Below are 19,747 nucleotides of genomic sequence, written 5' to 3'. Positions count from 1 at the left end.
CCTTGCTGCTTCCCACCTGACGGTGCGTCACCCCGCCCCACCTCGTTACACCCCGCCCTGCTGAAGCCCATCCACTCGTAACTTGACCATCATTAACAGTAAACGACCTACCATATGTCCTTCCTTATTGACATTACGAGTGAGTCAGTCTTGGTTGTGGTAACAGCAGTAGTTGTGGTGGTAGTAGTAGTTTTGGTTGTGGTAACATCAGTATTTGTAGTGTTGGTAGTAGTATTGGTTGTGGTAACAGCAGTAGTTGTGGTGTTGGTAGTAGTCTTGATTGTGGTAACAGCAGTGGTTGTGGTGGTAGTAGCAGTGTGGGTTGTGGTAGTAGCAGTCTTGGTTGTGGTAACAGCAGTGGTTGTGGTGGTGGTAGTAGTATTGGCTGTGGTAACAGCAGTGGTTGTGGTGGTAGTAGTTTTGGTTGTAACAGCAGTGGTTGTGGTAGTCTTGGTTGTGGTAACAGTAGTAGTTGTGGTGTTGGTAGTAGTCTTGGTTGTGGTAACAGCAGTAGTTGTGGTGTTGGTAGTAGTCTTGGTTGTGGTAACAGCAGTGGTTGTGGTGTTGGTAGTCGTCTTGGTTGTGGTAACAGCAGTGGCTGTGGTGTTGGTAGTAGTCTTGGTTGTGGTAACAGCAGTAGTTGTGGTGTTGGTAGTAGTCTTGGTTGTGGTAACAGCAATAGTTGTGTTGGTAGTAGTCGTGGTTGTGGTAACAGCAGTAGTTTTGGTGTTGGTAGTAGTCTTGGTTGTGGTAACAGCAGTAGTTGTGGTGTTGGTAGTAGTCTTGGTTGTGGTAACAGCAGTGGTTGTGGTGGTAGTAGTCTTGGTTGTGGTAACAGTGGTTGTGGTGTTGGTAGTAGTCTTGGTTGTGGTAACAGCAGTGGTTGTGGTGTTGGTAGTAGTCTTGGTTCTGGTAACAGCAGTAGTTGTGGTGTTGGTAGTAGTCGTGGTTGTGGTAACAGCAATAGTTGTGTTGGTAGTAGTCTTGGTTGTGGTAACAGCAGTAGTTGTGGTGTTGGTAGTAGTCTTGGTTGTGGTAACAGCAATATTTGTGTTGGTAGTAGTCTTGGTTGTGGTAACAGCAGTAGTTGTGGTGTTGGTAGTAGTCTTGGTGATAGTTTTGGTTGTGGCAACAGCAGTGGTTGTGGTGGTAGTAGTTTTGGTTGTGGTAACAGCAGTAGTTGTGGTGTTGGTAGTAGTCTTGGTTGTGGTAACAGCAGTATTTGTGGTGTTGGTAGTAGTCTTGGTTGTGGTAACAGCAGTAGTTGTGGTGTTGGTAGTAGTCTTCGTTGTGGTAACAGCAGTGGTTTTGGTGGTAGTAGTAGTTTTGGTTGTGGTAACAGCAGTAGTTGTGGTGTTGGTAGTAGTCTTGGTTTTGGTAACAGCAATAGTTGTGGTGTTGGTATAGTCTTGGTTGTGGTAACAGCAGTGGTTGTGGTGGTAGTAGTAGTCTTGGTTGTGTTAACAGCAGTAGTTGTGGTAGTAGTAGTAGTAGTCTTGGTTGTGGTAACAGCAGTGGTTGTGGTGGTGGTAGTCTTGGTTGTGGTCAGCAGTGGTTGGGGTGTTGGTAGTCTTGGTTGTGGTAACAGCAGTGGTTGTGGTGTTGGTAGTAGTGTTGGTTGTGGTAATAGCAGTGGTTGTGGTGTTAGTAGTCTTGTTTGTGGTAGCAGTTGTGGTGATGGTAGTAGTCTTGGTTGTGGTAACAGCAGTGGTTGTGGTGGTGGTAGTAGTAGTCTTGGTTGTGGTCAGCAGTGGTTGGGGTGTTGGTAGTCTTGGTTGTGGTAACAGCAGTGGTTGTGGTGTTAGTAGTAGTCTTGGTTGTGGTAACAGCAGTGGTTGTGGTGTTGGTAGTAGTGTTGGTTGTGGTAACAGCAGTGGTTGTGGTGTTGGTAGTAGTGTTGGCTGTGGTAACAAGTGGTTGTTCTGTTGGTAGTAATCTTGGTTGTGGTAATAGCAGTGGTTGTGGAGTTGGTAGTCGTGGTAATAGCAGTGGTTGTGGTGTTGGTAGTCGTGGTAATAGCAGTGGTTGTGGTGTTGGTAGTCGTGGTAGTAGCAGTAGTTGTGGTGTTAATAGTCGTGGTAGTAGCAGTGCTTGTGGTCACTGGCGCCACCACTAGCACCTGGCAGGTTAGCAGCGTCACACACCAGGTGAACTTGGGTCACCAGCGGACTCTTCCATATTCACGACTCTCCAGCCCCCTGCTAAATGTCAAAGGTGGGCGGGCAGATGCAACCCACCCACCCACCCACCCGACCACCCACACACACTGACGGTCGGGAATGCGCTTGGAATCTTCCACGGGAGTTAATGAGTGTGCTGGGGTGAGGGTGTGAAGCAGGTGTGTTGGGGTGGGTGGGGGAGAGGGATGTGTGAAGGAATCAGGGGAAGCGTGGTGGGGAGGGGGTGAGTATGGCCAGGTACGAGGACGGATGGGGGGGGGGCATGGCACGAGGAAGGAAGGGGAGGGGGTGAGTATGGCCAGGTACGAGGACGGATGGGGAAGGCATGGCACGAGGAAGGAAGGGGAGGGGCCAGGCACGAGGAAGGAAGAGGAGGGGGCAAGGCACGAGGAAGGAAGGGGAAGGGGCAAGGCACGAGGAAGGAAGGGGAAGGGGCAAGGCACAAGGAAGGAAGGGGAGGGGCAAGGCACGAGGAAGGAAGGGGAAGGGGTAAGGCACGAGGAAGGAAGGGGAGGGGGCAAGGCACTAGGAAGGAAGGGGAGGGGGCATGGCACGAGGAAGGAAGGGGAGGGGCAAGGCATGAGGAAGGAAGGGGAGGGGGCATGGCACGAGGAAGGAAGGGGCCAGGCACGAGGGAGGAAGGGGAAGGGGCAAGGCACGAGGAAGGAAGGGGAAGGGGCAAGGCACGAGGAAGGAAGGGGAAGGGGCAAGGCACGAGGAAGGGGAAGGGGCAAGGCACGAGGAAGGAAGGGGAAGGGGCAAGGCACGAAGAAGGAAGGGGAAGGGGCAAGGCACGAAGAAGGAAGGGGAAGGGGCAAGGCACGAGGGAGGAAGGGGAAGGGGCAAGGCACGAGGAAGGAAGGGGAAGGGGAAAGGCACGAGGAAGGAAGGGGAAGGGGCAAGGCACGAGGAAGGAAGGGGAAGGGGCAAGGCACGAGGAAGGAAGGGGAAGGGGTAAGACACGAGGAAGGAAGGGGAAGGGGCCACGCACGAGGAAGGAAGGGGAAGGGGCCAGGCACAAGGAAGGAAGGGGAAGGGGCCAGGCACGAGGAAGGTAGGGGAAGGGGCAAGGCACGAGGAAGGAAGGGGAAGGGGCCAGGCACGAGGAAGGAAGGGGAAGGGGCCAGGCACGAGGAAGGAAGGGGAAGGGGCCAGGCACGAGGAAGGAAGGGGAAAGGGCAAGGCACGAGGAAGGAAGGGGAAGGGGCCAGGCACGAGGAAGGAAGGGGGAGGGGGCCAGGCACGAGGAAGGAAGGGGGAAGGGGCCAGGCACGAGGAAGGAAGGGGAAGGGGCCAGGCACGAGGAAGGAAGGGGAAGGGGCCAGGCACGAGGAAGGAAGGGGAAGGGGCCAGGCACGAGGAAGGAAGGGGAAGGGGCCAGGCACGAGGAAGGAAGGGGAAGGTCCAGGCACGGGGAAGGAAGGGGAAGGGGCCAGGCACGAGGAAGGAAGGGGAAGGGGCCAGGCACGAGGAAGGAAGGGGAAGGGGCCAGGCACGAGGAAGGAAGGGGAAGGGGCCAGGCACGAGGAAGGAAGGGGAAGGGGCCAGGCACGAGGAAGGAAGGGGAAGGGGCCAGGCACGAGGAAGGAAGGGGAAGGGGCAAGGCACGAGGAAGGAAGGGGAAGTGGCAAGGCACGAGGAAGGAAGGGGAAGGGGCAAGGTACGAGGAAGGAAGGGGAAGGTCCAGGCACGAGGAAGGAAGGGGAAGGGGCCAGGCACGAGGAAGGAAGGGGAAGGGGCCAGGCACGAGGAAGGAAGGGGAAGGGGCCAGGCACGAGGAAGGAAGGGGAAGGGGCCAGGCACGAGGAAGGAAGGGGAAGGGGCCAGGCACGAGGAAGGAAGGGGCCAGGCACGAGGAAGGAAGGGGAAGGGGCCAGGCACGAGGAAGGAAGGGGAAGGGGCAAGGCACGAGGAAGGAACGAGGGGAAGGGGCCAGGCACGAGGAAGGAAGGGGAAGGGGCCAGGCACGAGGAAGGAAGGGGAAGGGCCCAGGCACGAGGAAGGAAGGAAGGGGAAGGGGCAAGGCACGAGGAAGGAAGGGGAAGGGGCAAGGCACGAGGAAGGGGAAGGGGCCAGGCACGAGGAAGGAAGGGGAAGGGGCAAGGCACGAGGAAGGAAGGGGAAGGGGCCAGGCACGAGGAAGGAAGGGGAAGGGGCAAGGCACGAGGAAGGAAGGGGAAGGGGCAAGGCACGAGGAAGGAAGGGGAAGGGGCCAGGCACGAGGAAGGAAGGGGAAGGGGCCAGGCACGAGGAAGGAAGGGGAAGGGGCAAGGCACGAGGAAGGAAGGGGAAGGGGCCAGGCACGAGGAAGGAAGGGGAAGGGGCCAGGCACGAGGAAGGAAGGGGAAGGGGCAAGGCACGAGGAAGGAAGGGGAAGGGGCCAGGCACGAGGAAGGAAGGGGAAGGGGCCAGGCACGAGGAAGGAAGGGGAAGGGGCCAGGCACGAGGAAGGAAGGGGAAGGGGCCAGGCACGAGGAAGGAAGGGGAAGGGGCCAGGCACGACGAAGGAAGGGGAAGGGGCCAGGCACGAGGAAGGAAGGGGAAGGGGCCAGGCACGAGGAAGGAAGGGGAAGGGGCCAGGCACGAGGAAGGAAGGGGAAGGGGCCAGGCACGAGGAAGGAAGGGGAAGGGGCCAGGCACGAGGGAAGAGAAGTAATACTTAGGGACGATGGTACTTGTGACATTTTTCATGCGTTTCCTGGCACCGTCGGCCTGGCCTTTTGTTGATTTCTTGATCAAGCAGGCCGTTTGCAGCCCACAGACCCAAAGCTACTAGTAAAAAAGAAAGGATGGATGTATAACCACGTAATTCATGCCTGTCTCTTCGTAACAATGCCACGCCGTGTACCCCGTGATACAGCAGCCTAGGTTGCTGTATTACAAGGTAGAGGTGTTGTGGACGCTGCTCTTCTATAATGATGTCACCTACACTCTGCACTCATTTAACAAATACTATATATCTTCTGTATTTTATCATATTTATCTTACTTCCTCTCGTTTGTTCAGTTTCCTACTAGTATACTTTTACCACCACACACACACACACACACACACACTCTCTCTCTCTCTCTCTCTCTCTCTCTCTCTCTCTCTCTCTCTCTCTCTCTCTCTCTCTCTCTCTCTCTCTCTCTCTCTCTCTCTCTCTCTCTCTCTCAGTGGACATAAATCACTACATAATCACAGACTTCTCCATACATAATTTATCATTTTAAACCATAATAAAATACATCAACCTCTATATATTCATGGTAAATAATTTTCTTGCATAATTTTTATTTTATTTTAGATCAACATAATAATATTTTATGAGTCTGTGTTAGAACTTGATTAAACAAAACAATTAAAAACTAAATGAAATATTCTGTTTCATTCTTAATATTCAAAACTTTTTTGAAGAGGGCCATGTACCAGTGTGTCATGCTGGCACCATGTACCAGTGTGTCATGCTGGCACCATGTACCAGTGTGTCATGCTGGCACCATGTACCAGTGTGTCATGCTGGCACCATGTACCAGTGTGTCATGCTGGCACCATGTACCAGTGTGTCATGCTGGCACCATGTACCAGTGTGTCATGCTGGCACCATGTACCAGTGTGTCATGCTGGCACCATGTACCAGTGTGTCATGCTGGCACCATGTACCAGTGTGTCATGCTGGCACCATGTACCAGTGTGTCATGCTGGCACCATGTACCGGTGTGTCATGCTGGCACCATGTACCGGTGTGTCATGCTGGCACCATGTACCGGTGTGTCATGCTGGCACCATGTACCAGTGTGTCATGCTGGCACCATGTACCAGTGTGTCATGCTGGCACCATGTACCAGTGTGTCATGCTGGCACCATGTACCAGTGTGTCATGCTGGCACCATGTACCAGTGTGTCATGCTGGCACCATGTACCAGTGTGTCATGCTGGCACCATGTACCAGTGTGTCATGCTGGCACCATGTACCAGTGTGTCATGCTGGCACCATGTACCAGTGTGTCATGCTGGCACCATGTACCGGTGTGTCATGATGGCACCATGTACCGGTGTGTCATGCTGGCACCATGTACCAGTGTGTCATGCTGGCACCATGTACCAGTGTGTCATGCTGGCACCATGTACCAGTGTGTCATGCTGGCACCATGTACCAGTGTGTCATGCTGGCACCATGTACCAGTGTGTCATGCTGGCACCATGTACCAGTGTGTCATGCTGGCACCATGTACCAGTGTGTCATGCTGGCACCATGTACCAGTGTGTCATGCTGGCACCATGTACCAGTGTGTCATGCTGGCACCATGTACCAGTGTGTCATGCTGGCACCATGTACCAGTGTGTCATGCTGGCACCATGTACCGGTGTGTCATGCTGGCACCATGTACCGGTGTGTCATGCTGGCACCATGTACCGGTGTGTCATGCTGGCACCATGTACCGGTGTGTCATGCTGGCACCATGTACCAGTGTGTCATGCTGGCACCATGTACCAGTGTGTCATGCTGGCACCATGTACCAGTGTGTCATGCTGGCACCATGTACCAGTGTGTCATGCTGGCACCATGTACTAGTGTGTCATGCTGGCACCATGTACCAGTGTGTCATGCTGGCACCATGTACTAGTGTGTCATGCTGGCACCATGTACCAGTGTGTCATGCTGGCACCATGTACCAGTGTGTCATGCTGGCACCATGTACCAGTGTGTCATGCTGGCACCATGTACCAGTGTGTCATGCTGGCACCATGTACCAGTGTGTCATGCTGGCACCATGTACCAGTGTGTCATGCTGGAACCATGTACCAGTGTGTCATGCTGGCACCATGTACCAGTGTGTCATGCTGGCACCATGTACCAGTGTGTCATGCTGGCACCATGTACCAGTGTGTCATGCTGGCACCATGTACCAGTGTGTCATGCTGGCACCATGTACCAGTGTGTCATGCTGGCACCATGTACCAGTGTGTCATGCTGGCACCATGTACCAGTGTGTCATTCTGGCACCATGTACCAGTGTGTCATGCTGGCACCATGTACCAGTGTCATGCTCATGTACCAGTGTGTCACCCTGGACCAGGGTGTCATGCTGGCACCATGTACCAGTGTGTCATGCTGGCACCATGTACCAGTGTGTCATGCTGGCACCATGTACCAGTGTCATGCTGGCACCATGTACCAGTGTGTCATGCTGGCACCATGTACCAGTGTGTCATGCTGGCACCATGTACCAGTGTGTCATGCTGGCACCATGTACCAGTGTGTCATGCTGGCACCATGTACCAGTGTGTCATGCTGGCACCATGTACCAGTGTGTCATGCTGGCACCATGTACCAGTGTGTCATGCTGGCACCATGTACCAGTGTGTCATGCTGGCACCATGTACCAGTGTGTCATGCTGGCACCATGTACCAGTGTGTCATGCTGGCACCATGTACCAGTGTGTCATGCTGGCACCATGTACCAGTGTGTCATGCTGGCACCATGTACCAGTGTGTCATGCTGGCACCATGTACCAGTGTGTCATGCTGGCACCATGTACCAGTGTGTCATGCTGGCACCATGTACCAGTGTGTCATGCTGGCACCATGTACCAGTGTGTCATGCTGGCACCATGTACCAGTGTGTCATGCTGGCACCATGTACCAGTGTGTCATGCTGGCACCATGTACCAGTGTGTCATGCTGGCACCATGTACCAGTGTGTCATGCTGGCACCATGTACCAGTGTGTCATGCTGGCACCATGTACCAGTGTGTCATGCTGGCACCATGTACCAGTGTGTCATGCTGGCACCATGTACCAGTGTGTCATGCTGGCACCATGTACCAGTGTGTCATGCTGGCACCATGTACCAGTGTGTCATGCTGGCACCATGTACCAGTGTGTCATGCTGGCACCATGTACCAGTGTGTCATGCTGGCACCATGTACCAGTGTGTACCAGTGTGTCATGCTGGCACCATGTACCAGTGTGTCATGTCATGCTGGCACCATGTACCAGTGTGTCATGCTGGCACCATGTACCAGTGTGTCATGCTGGCACCATGTACCAGGGTGTCATGCTGGCACCATGTTCCAGTGTGTCATGCTCGCACCTTGTACCAGTGTCATGTCATGCTGGCATGCTGGCACCAAGTACCAGTGTGTCATGCTGGCACCATGTACCAGTGTGTCATGCTGGCACCATGTACCAGTGTGTCATGCTGGCACCATGTACCAGTGTGTCATGCTGGCACCATGTACCATTGTGTCATGCTGGCACCATGTACCAGTGTGTCATGCTGGCACCATGTACCAGTGTGTCATGCTGGCACCATGTACCAGTGTGTCATGCTGGCACCATGTACCAGTGTGTCATGCTGGCACCATGTACCAGTGTGTCATGCTGGCACCATGTACCAGTGTCATGCTGGCACCATGTACCAGTGTGTCATGCTGGCACCATGTACCAGTGTCATGCTGGCACCATGTACCAGTGTGTCATGCTGGCACCATGTACCAGTGTGTCATGCTGGCACCATGTACCAGTGTGTCATGCTGGCACCATGTACCAGTGTGTCATGCTGGCTCCATGTACCAGTGTGTCATGCTGGCACCATGTACCAGTGTGTCATGCTGGCACCATGTACCAGTGTGTCATGCTGGCACCATGTACCAGTGTGTCATGCTGGCGCCATGTACCAGTGTGTCATGCTGGCGCCATGTACCAGTGTGTCATGCTGGCACCATGTACCAGTGTGTCATGCTGGCACCATGTACCAGTGTGTCATGCTGGCACCATGTACCAGTGTGTCATGCTGGCACCATGTACCAGTGCGTCATGCTGGCGCCATGTACCAGTGCGTCATGCTGGCACCATGTACCAGTGTGTCATGCTGGCGCCATGTACTAGTGTGTCATGTTGGCACCATTGATCACCAGTCAAGGCGTGCACATATCTTATATACATCGCCGATTTTAAATTTCCTCTTGCAACTACAGAAGCATATTACTGAGTTTCCAACCTTACTTTCTTCTCTAGTCGCTTATATAAATAAAAAATGTGCACTGGGAAGGAGTTATCATGTGTGTAGGAGAGTATACACACTTGTAGTGTATATATGAATATACTATGTATACGCTTTTCTGTAGGAGGTAGTACACGTATGCGTGTGTAAGAGTATACACATAAGTATGTGTGTGTGTGTGTGTGTGTGTGTGTGTGTGTGTAGTAGGGGAGTATAGACACATGTAGTGTATATAGGAATGTTTACCTGGAGAGAGTTTCGGGGGTCAACACCCCCGCGGCCCGGTCCGAGACTAGGCCTCATGGTGGATTAGGGTCTGATCAACCAAGCTGTTACTGTTGGCCGCACGCAAGTTGACGTACAAACCACAGCCCGGTTGGTCAGGTACTGATTTTAGGTGCCTGTCCAGTGCCTTCTTGAAAACAGCCAGGGGTCTGTTGGTAATCCCTCTTATGTATGCTGGGAGGCAATTGAACAGTCTTGGGCCCCGGACGCTTATTGCGTTCTCTCTCATTGTACTCGTGGCGCCCCTGCTTTTCATCGGGGGAATGTTGCATCTCCTGCCGAGTCTTTGGCTTTCATAGGGAGTGATTTTCGTGTGCAGGTTTGGTGCCAATCCCTCCAGGACCTTCCAAGTGTATATTATCATGTATCTCTCTCGCCTGCGTTCCAGAGAATACAGATCAAGGACCTACAACCGTTTCCAGTAGTTGAGGTGCCTTATCGTACTTACGTGTGCCGTGAAAGTTCTTTGTACACTCCCCAGGTCTGCAGTGTCGCCAGCCTTGAAGGGGACCGTTAGTGTACAGCAGTATTCCAGCCTAGAGAGAACAAGCGATTTGAAGAGAATATAATATTATGTATATAAACTATATACATAAATGCGTGTGCAATGCACACGCATTTATGTATATAGTTTATATATATATATAGGAATTTATGTATGTAGTGTACACTGTGTTTAGGGATATTCACATGCGTGCTCGTGTATGTACGATAATGATAAACAATAATGATAGTTTATTTATAGAAAGTATGGTTTAAACGTGTTTCAGAAATAGAAAGTATGGTTTAAACGTGTTTCAGAAATAGAAATTATGGTTTAAAAGTGTTTCAGAAATAGAAAGTATGGTTTAAAAGTGTTTCAGAAATAGAAAGTATGGTTTAAACGTTTTTTTTCAGTAAAAAAGTAGAAGAAAGTGAGATTATTGAGGTACTGTGTATAAAGTCCCTGGTTACATAGAGCACATCAGTCAACTTTAAAATAATCTCATAACCACTTACAACTGCTACTGGATATTTTTTTCAAGCAATTTATTGGAAGTTTTCAATAAACAAATTACTGTAACGTTTCTGAAGGTTATTACAAATATTGGTCAAACACAAATACAACTAATGATCTCAATTCCAGGACAGAATAAACTGAAGACTCGTAGAATGCAATAAATTGAAGAGCTGTAAACTGCACAGCATCTCCAGCAACACTTAGTTTATATTATACGTATTAAAATCTACTCGGTTAATTCAAAATTAAAATCACAAGATGTAAATGAAGAATTAGACACATGTGCAACATCTGGGTATATCTTTATTTTGTAGACGTTGCGTCATCCAGTGGCTTTATCAGTACAATACAAGAATGATGCATCAGTTGCTCAGTGTTGGAGTTGGTGGAGAATGTGAAGTATAGGCGGGAAAACTGTCTCTTATATACTTCGTCTGCTACATGTTCTTATTTGACGCCAGTATATAAGCGACCATCTTACTCCCTGTGCTTCACCTCCAAGGTTGGTACTTCATCTTTTGTGTATACATAGTTCTACTTTCTTTACATTATGTCCTTGTATTGATAAAGTCACTGGAGGGCGAAACGTCTACAAATAAAGATACTCAGATCTTGCACATGTATCTAATTATTCATCTCGATATTACGTACCAGTCGATGTGGTCAGTCCATCAATCTTCAAGATTGATGGACTGACCACATCGACTCAAGGTTGAGGGACTGATTACCTCATTCTCCTCCTGTTCTTCAAGATTCTCCTTTGTATGGACTGATGAAGCCACTGTGTGGCGAAACGTTTCCTCAATAAAGATACCCAAGAGTTGCACATGTGTCTAATTTATCAACATGTCGGTTCTCTGAACCATTCATCTACAAATACAAGTACTGTACATGTATACGAACTTGAGGCTAAATAGAAGCCTACAATGTTCGTATCTCCCCTCAATGGTAAATAATCTTAATATATTATGTTATTTGTATAATTGTTATTACATAAGTACACGTCTACTCTTACAGTGGTAGAGACGTCTCGCTCACCTGTAGTACTGGATCCCACACCCAAGCCTCAGCGGAAACTCATCCAGGCTCCCAGGTTCAACATCTCTGCTGAGGTAGGAGTCATGACGGTCTGTTGTGTGGTGGAAATGGTATAAATTACCGACAAGTTATTGAGGAGACATCATGTGCAGCAATTGTTGAAACTGTGTCGTGGACCGGGCCGCGGGGGCGTTGATCCCCGGAATAACCTCCAGGTAACCTCCAGCTACACGGTAGGCTTCTTTAGTCATATACCGGGTGTAGAAGTGACGGGGTAAAGATGATGTAGAATTTGTCCATCAACCATGTACAAATAGAGAAAAGTTGAGCTCCATGATCTGGAACAATATTGTTCCAAACCATGGAGCTCAACTTTTCTCCAGATTGAGGGACTGATAACTTCCAACTATTTCTACAAGGTTGATGAGGGATTGATTACATCATCTTTACCTCGTCCCTCCTCCTGCCTTCACCTTAACTCCATTTGACTGAAGACGCCTACCATGGTAAGCGAAACGTCTCAACAATAAAAATAACAGACTGTTGCACGTGTGTCTTATTCATCAATGTGTGTGTTGTGTTACAAATAACGTCTGAACACACTGCAGGGTATATCGTACGTTAAGCCATCATACAATGATACTCTCAGTTTTAAAAATTTGTTCTGTGTATATACTTCCCACATATATACTTGAGTATAATTCTGTTTTGTATATGTCACCCCATGACTCAACATAAATGCCTTATTTGTCATATACTGGACAATATATCATATATTAGTCAGTGCTAGTATGCTAAGGACTAGTACAACATTGAAGTATGAGACTGCTGTTGTGGATTATCGTGGAATATCATAAATTAGAAAAAAATGGTTATAACTATGACCATAATTTTTAAAGGGGTGGACCGGTAAGCCAGCGGAAGGCCTCGGTCAGATGACCAAAAGCTCTAACGGCGGGTTATCATCTGACTAAGACCCGCGTCAGGAAACACTTGTCATGTTTCCTGACAAACCTTACCTAACCTAGCCTCATAAATTAAGAAGTCCAGATTTGTATGTGATTCAGATTTGAGTGGGATTTGTATGTTTTCACTTTTTATATTTTTGTTTAATATACAAATAGATACAAAAAAAATAGAAATTAGTGGAAACCAAGCTTCATAATGTAGGTAGAGTGAAGTTAATGTATTAAGAAGTAGACGGGTGTCTAGAAAGTGCTTTTCTGATTTCAGTTTTATTTCCCAGTGGTAACAATATGAAAATCTTGTTTTCTAAATGTGATAGCTGACCTAATACGGGTTGTTTTTATGCAGTCTCGGGGAAAGGATATTCGAGGATACTGGTTAGCCGGACTTGAGTCCTGGAGGTGGGAGGTGCAGTGCCGGCACTTGGAAGGAGGGGAAAGGGGTGGAGATTTGTTGCAGTTTTATTTAACTCTAGTTCAGGCACACCTCTGGCAGGACAGTGATGGAGTGAACGATGATGTAAATGTTTGTTCTATTTTGGGTCGCAGATGGCCAGTGTGTTAATGAAAAATATCATAGTTTGTGTAATCCATGTAATCTCAACAATTGTACTTTTAGTGTCCCATAACTTATCTAATAAATACTCCAGTTAATTTCACTTATTGGCCAACATATCCAACATGACCATACCCCCGGCCGGGATTGAACCCGCGGTCATACCCGGCCGGGGGTATGGTTTGTTTGCAATCGTGTCATTACGATTTCTTGAGTCATATCCAACATGACTTTAACAGCGCCATCATATATTCTAGCACGGAGTGTTTTATGTCAGGTGTTGATATCTGGAGAATATAATCTTTTACAAATGCCAACAAGAAATTTAAAGGCCTGATATCAGGGGAACATTTGATGGAGTCATCACATTCACTTCACTGCCAGTCAACTTCACTTCATGATGATTTCATTATCGTCCACAGAACTGTTTTTTTTTTTTTATATCTTGCATCATTGTTGATAAAATTTTGAAATTGGGAAAGAATTTTCCATGCGATTTTCACCTCAGAAATAGTATTACGCGTTAATAAGTTGACCTCTACTTTTTTTTTGCTTAAAATATTTGCTTTATAAGCCTCAGTCTACACAAGTATATACATCACCAATTAATTTTCAGTGACATTCATTGACCGAAGTTGTTGGGTGTGATGCATTATGGGTTCCTTTTCCAGTGATACAGATCTATATATCCAGATAATTATCACTTGTTGTTTAGGTCAAGCTTAATGTATAATCAAGCTTAATGTATGCTGAGTACTGTATTTTAAAAACATTAGTTTAATGACTCACGAAATTGTAATGACACGATTGCAAACGAACCAACCACAATATGGGTGGGGATTGAACTCGCAGTGAGTGAGTCGTAAAACTCCAGGCCTGGAATTTTATGATTCACTTGCCGTGAGTTCAGTTGCCCCCCGTACTGTGGTTTGATTAATTCAATCAACAATGGAAATAGGTCACACTGACTTTTTTGGGTTACCCTAGTTTCTCTACACACATGCTGCTATGTATGATAATCTATGTAACTGTATTTGTGTATACCTGAATAAACTTACTAATCATTTGCTTCAGGACGAGGAGGAGGATGATCTGAGTGATATTCCTCCATCAAGCCCACATTTGAGCAGCACTCCAGTTATAGGTACAGTAGTGCGGAGTCCCACACAAACCCCACAGTCGACACCATCTTCACCATGGTCACGGATGGGTGAGTGTCTTCAAACAATTTTCTGCATATATCGCTGGGAATATAAGCAAAGGTGTTGATGTTACTGGATGAAAAAAAAAAAACTTGTTCTTTGGTAAAATTCTCAGATTCCTAAATCTGACGTACGAACGACAGCCTGGCAGGTCAGGTACTGACGTTGGTGCCTGTTCAGTGCCTTCTTGAAGACAGCCAGGGGTCTGTTGGTAATCCCCCTTATGTGTGCTGGAAGGCAGTTGAACAGTCTCGGGCCCCTGACACTTATTGTATGGTCTCTTAACGTGCTAGTGACACCCCTGCTTTTCAATGCGGGGATGTTGCATCGTCTGCCGATGCTTTCATAGGGAGTGATTTTCGTGTGTAAGTTTAGTACTAGTCCCTCTAGGATTTTCCAAGTGTATGTAATTTTGTATCTCTTCCGCCTGAATTCTAGGGAGTACAGTTGAGGAACTTCGAGCATTCCCAGTAATTGAGGTGTTTTATCTCCGTTATGCGCGCCGTGAAGGTTCTCTGTACATTTTCTAGGTCAGCAATTTCACCTGCCTTGAAAGGTGCTGTTAGTGTGCAGCAATATTCCATCCTAGATAGAACAAGTGACCTGAAGACTGTCATCATGGGCTTGGCATTCCCTAGTTTTGAAGGTTCTCATTATCCATCCTGTCATTTTTCTAGCAAATGTGATTGATACAATGTTATGGTCCTTGAAGGTGAGATCCTCCGACATGATCACTCCCAGGTCTTTGACGTTGGTGTTTCGCTCTGTTTTGTGGTTGGAATTTGTTTTATAATCTGATATAGGTTTAAGTTCCTCATGTTTTCCATATCAGAGTAATTGAAATTTCTCTTCATTGAACTTCATATAGTTTTCTGTGGCCCATTTAAAAATTTGGTTGATGTCCGCCTGGAGTCTTGCAGTATCTTCAATGGATGACACTGTCGTGCAAATTCGGATGTCATCTTCAAAGGAAGACACGGTGCTGTGGCTTACATTCCTGTCTATGTCAGATATGAGGATGAGGAACAGGATGGGAGCGAGTACTGTGCCTTGTGGAACAGAGCTTTTCACCGTTGCCGCCTCAGACTTTACTCTGTTTACTACTACTCTTTGTGTTCTGTTTGTTAGGAAATTATAAATCCATCTACCAACTTTCTTTTCCTGTTATTCCTTATTCACACATTTTGTGTGCTATTACACCATGTGGTCACACTTGTCAAAGGCTTTTGCAAAGTCTGTGTATACTACATCTGCGTTTTGTTTGTCTTTTAGCGCATCCAGGACCTTGTCATAGTGGTCCAGTAGTTGGGACAGACAGGAGTGACCTGCTCTAAACCCATGTTGCCCTGGGTTGTGTAACTGATGGGTATCTAGACGAGTGGCGATCTTGCTTCTTAGAACCCTTTCAGATACTTTTATGATATGGGATGTTAGTGCTATCAGTCTGTAGTTCTTTCCTATTGCTTTACTCTCCCCTTTGTGGAGTGGGGCTATGTCTGTTGTTTTCAGCAGTTGTGGGATGGCCCCTGTGTCCATGCTCCCTCTCCATAGGATGTTAAAAGCATGTGATAGGGGCTTCTTGCAGTTCTTGGTGAACACAGAGTTCCATGAGTCTGGGCCTGGGGCAGAGTGCATGGGCATGTCATTTATTGCCTTCTCGAAGTCATTTGGCATCAGGATAATATCAGTTAGGTTCGAGTCTGCCAAATTCAGTCTCTCATAAAAAATCATTTAGGTCATCGACTGTCTGGTTAGCGGCTCGCTAAAAACCGAGTCATATTGAGACTTGACTAGCTCACTCATTTCTTTGCTGTCATCTGTGTTGGACCCATCTTGTTTAAGTAAGGGCCCAATTCTGACTGTTGTTCTTGACTTTGATTTGGCATAAGAAAACAAATATTTTGGGTTTCTTTCAATTTTGTTTATGGCTTTTAGTTCTTCCTGCATATCTTGGCTCCTGTAAGATTCCTTTAACTTTAGTTCGATGCTTGCTATTTCTCTGACCAGTGTCTCCCTAAGTATTACAGATAAATTGGCCTCCATTAGCTACTTTGTTATTCTTTGCCTTCGCCTGTATAGGGAGCGTCTTTCTCTTTCTAGTTTACATCTTCTCTTTTTCCTTAAAGGAATATGCCTTGAGCATACCTCGAGTGCCACAGAGTTAATTTGTTCTAGACATAGGTTTGGATCCATGTTGCTTAGGCTATCTTCCCAGTTTATATCACTTAGGGCCTCGTTTACTTGGTTCCACCTTATGTTTTTGTTATTGAAGTTGAATTTGGTGAAGGCTCCCTTGTGATTGATCACATTTTGTCGGTCTGGGGCCCTGCACATACATGTCTGTACCTCTGTTATGTTGTGAACTGAGTATATATTGTTTTTGATATGGTAATACTGTATTTCGTATCAGATCATCATTGTTAGTGAAGATGAGGTCCAGTGTATTCTCCAGTCTTGTAGGCTCTATTATTTGCTGGCTTCAGGTGAATTTGGTGCAGAGATTTAAAAGCTCATGTGTGTGCGAGTTTTCATCTAAGCTGCCTCCTGGTGTTATCTCAGCTACAACGTTATTTGCTGCATTCTTCCATTTTAGGTGCCTTAGGTTGAAATCCCCCAGGAACAAGATGTTGAGGGCAGGAGCTGGAAGATTTTCCAAACAGTGATCAATTTTCAAAGGCTGTTCCTGGAATTGTTGGGAAGTTGCATCCAGAGGCTTGTATACAACCACAATGATCAGGTTTTGGTTCTCGATCTTTACTGCCAAAACTTCAACTACCTCATTTGAGGAATTTAGTAGTTCTGAGCATATACATGACTCTGTGATGTAAAGGCCAACCCCCTTTGCCTATTCACTCTGTCGCATCGGTATAGGTTGTAACCTGGAATCCATATTTCATTGTCAAGGTGATCCTTTATGTGGGTCTCTGTGAAAACTGCAAACATTGCATTTGACTCTGTAAGCAGTCCAGGGATGAAAGATATTTTGTTGTTCGTTGCTGGCTTTAGACCTTGTATATTTGCAAAGATGAATGTCGTCAGATTGGTGGTATGTGGGGGTCTTTTTCCTGGCAATAATATCTGTTGTTTTGGAGTGGAGGCCATTGACTGTGATTCCAGTCCAGAAATGATCGGAGTTGGTGTACGATTTCTGTCATTTCCTGCCAGCTTTTTTTTTTTTCCTTCCTGGTGCTAAAAAACCTCTCCCTCTGGAGTGGCTGTGGCTACCCAGGTTTTCCCATGGTCTGGATGTTTTGTATCATCTTGTCCCCTTTAGGTGGTGTGCCTGACAGTAGCACTGTCTTTCCTGAACTGAAGAGTAACACATTTCAGGGTGGAAAAGCTTACAGGAAGGGAGATTGTGTTTTCCTGTTATCATATGGGCATGACATTTTCTGGGGTGGTCAAAGTTACATGTCCCATCTGTTTTTACAGATATTGAATTATACTAATCTTGATATATATTATTACAGTGTATTGTATTGTGATGCTATAATGAATATTTTCAGCCTTTGATTTGGCAAAATACGGCAACACAGGAACTCCGGAGCGTCGTCATTCCATTACACTGTGTGAGACACCTTCACTGACCCACCAGTCCTCCACCTCCATCACTCCACCTTCCTCGCTTCCACAGTCAAGAAATCCATCTGCTCCCAGTTCTCCAGCACATCAAGATTTTATCTCATCTACGTCTCAGACACAGAGAGACTTTTTATCCTCGGTAAGGCTGACATACACGAATTACTGGTAGGCGTTCATGAATGTGATTTTCAAGTGCAATAGTGTATAGTGTTAAAGTTTTTTGTATTTTATCATAATTACAGTAAAATATTCAGTTACTGTAATTTACATGACTAAAAAATAAATTTGTTATTGCAGGCTCATTTCTCCACACGGCTCGACTGTCTGGCTCTCACTCTGGAGGAGGTGGTGCATATCCGTAATGTCCTGACCAAAGCTGATCTAGAGGCTCTCCCTCTTGATCTGACTATCAAGGAAGATATGGCCAAGGGAAAAATATGTTTCCTTTGCATGAAAACCAGATTTGGTTTCTTTGGTCCCCGAGGTACCAACTGCAGACTGTGTAAGAGAACAGTGTGTAAAAAGTGCATCTCAAAGGTAAGATATAGACTACTATATATTTGATGCTCTGAAGCATTGTTATATATAGTAGGGCCCCACTTATATGGCAAGTTAGGTTCCAGGCTACCGCCGGAAAGCGGACATTGCAGGAAAGCAGAACGCCATTTTTTCCACTTATAAATGCATATAAATGCCAGATAACAAGTTTACAGTAACATATATTAAGTTAGCAATAGAACCTGGCATTAAAAATATTAAAAAGTAAATTACACATACAGTACACTCATTACTTACCTTAAAATATTTGTAGTCTTAATGTAGAGTGAGAAGTGAGTAAACGAGGTAAAACAAATAAATGAGAGAGAGGGAAAACGACTAAATGAGAGAGGAGAGAGACGTGGTTTATATACCTAACATCTCATATTTGTGTTAATTTATTCTACTGTCGGGTGTATTTATCATGTTTATACATTATGTAGTGTGTTTATTGTATAATTTTTTAAAAAATATCATAGATGGATTAATGAAAATGTTTATATTAACATAATATATGACATTTAATGCGCCTCAGAGTGATTATTATTATTGCATATTCTTTCTTTCAACACACCAGCCGTATCCCACCGAGGCGGGGTGGCCCAAAAGGAAAAACAAAAGTTTCTCCTTTCACATTTAGTAATATATACAGGAGAAGGGGTTACTAGCCCCTTGCTCCTGGCATTTTAGTCGCCTCTTACAACACGCATAGCTTACGGAGGAAGAATTCTGTTCCACTTCCCCATGGAGATAAGAGGAAATAAACAAGAACAAGAGCTAGTAAGAAAATAGAAGAAAACCCAGAGGGGTGTGTATACATATGCTTGTACATGTATGTGTAGTGTGACCTAAGTGTAAGCAGAAGTAGCAAGACGTACCTGAAACCTTGCATGTTTATGAGACAGAAAAAAACACCAGCAATCCTACCATCGTGTAAAACAATTACAGGCTTACGTTTTACACTCACTTGGCAGGACGGTAGTACCTCCCTGGGCGGTTGCTGTCTACCAACCTACTACCTAGGTATTGCATATTATTATCATTATTAATATGGCATCCTCAAGACTAATAAGACACTTTTAGTGATTTTAATGTGTATGTGCATGCCAGCACAGTGTGTAAGTTTATTTAGGTAAAGGTACACAAGTATAATTATCAGAAATAACTTTATAACCCTGTAAATTTTGGAAAGTTTCCAGACACAACGGAGAGAGACAGTGCTCACAAAGCTCACGGGGAATGTAAACAAACTGGGTGGAGCATGGTGGCTGTGTTAGAAAGTCAAGTGGGGGAGTCGTATAGCAAGTTTTGGTCATAATTTGAAATGTGTATTAGCAGAATGCTGTAAGGCAAAATGCCATAAAATGGGGCCCTACTGTATCTTAAGACTATACCATAAATTCTTCCTCACCA

The 19,747-nt window shown here is 46.6% G+C and overlaps 1 protein-coding gene across 3 annotated transcripts in view; it reads left to right on the top strand.

Annotated features, from left to right (window-relative positions):
- spir (spire type actin nucleation factor) overlaps positions 1-19,747 on the top strand; it is a 481,192-nt gene that overhangs the window by 447,004 nt on the left and 14,441 nt on the right. For all 3 annotated transcript variants that reach the window (XM_070093645.1, XM_070093647.1, XM_070093646.1), the window contains 4 exons: positions 11,472-11,566; positions 14,088-14,223; positions 17,722-17,936; positions 18,095-18,334. In XM_070093645.1, coding sequence (XP_069949746.1) covers positions 11,472-11,566; positions 14,088-14,223; positions 17,722-17,936; positions 18,095-18,334 — 686 coding nt within the window. The remainder of the gene's footprint in view (positions 1-11,471; positions 11,567-14,087; positions 14,224-17,721; positions 17,937-18,094; positions 18,335-19,747) is intronic.

Source organism: Cherax quadricarinatus, chromosome 43, assembly GCF_038502225.1.
Source record: "Cherax quadricarinatus isolate ZL_2023a chromosome 43, ASM3850222v1, whole genome shotgun sequence".
NCBI classification, from domain to species: domain Eukaryota; kingdom Metazoa; phylum Arthropoda; class Malacostraca; order Decapoda; family Parastacidae; genus Cherax; species Cherax quadricarinatus.
The sequence above is the reverse complement of the archived record's forward strand: the minus strand, read 5'-3'. Positions and strand labels throughout refer to the sequence as shown.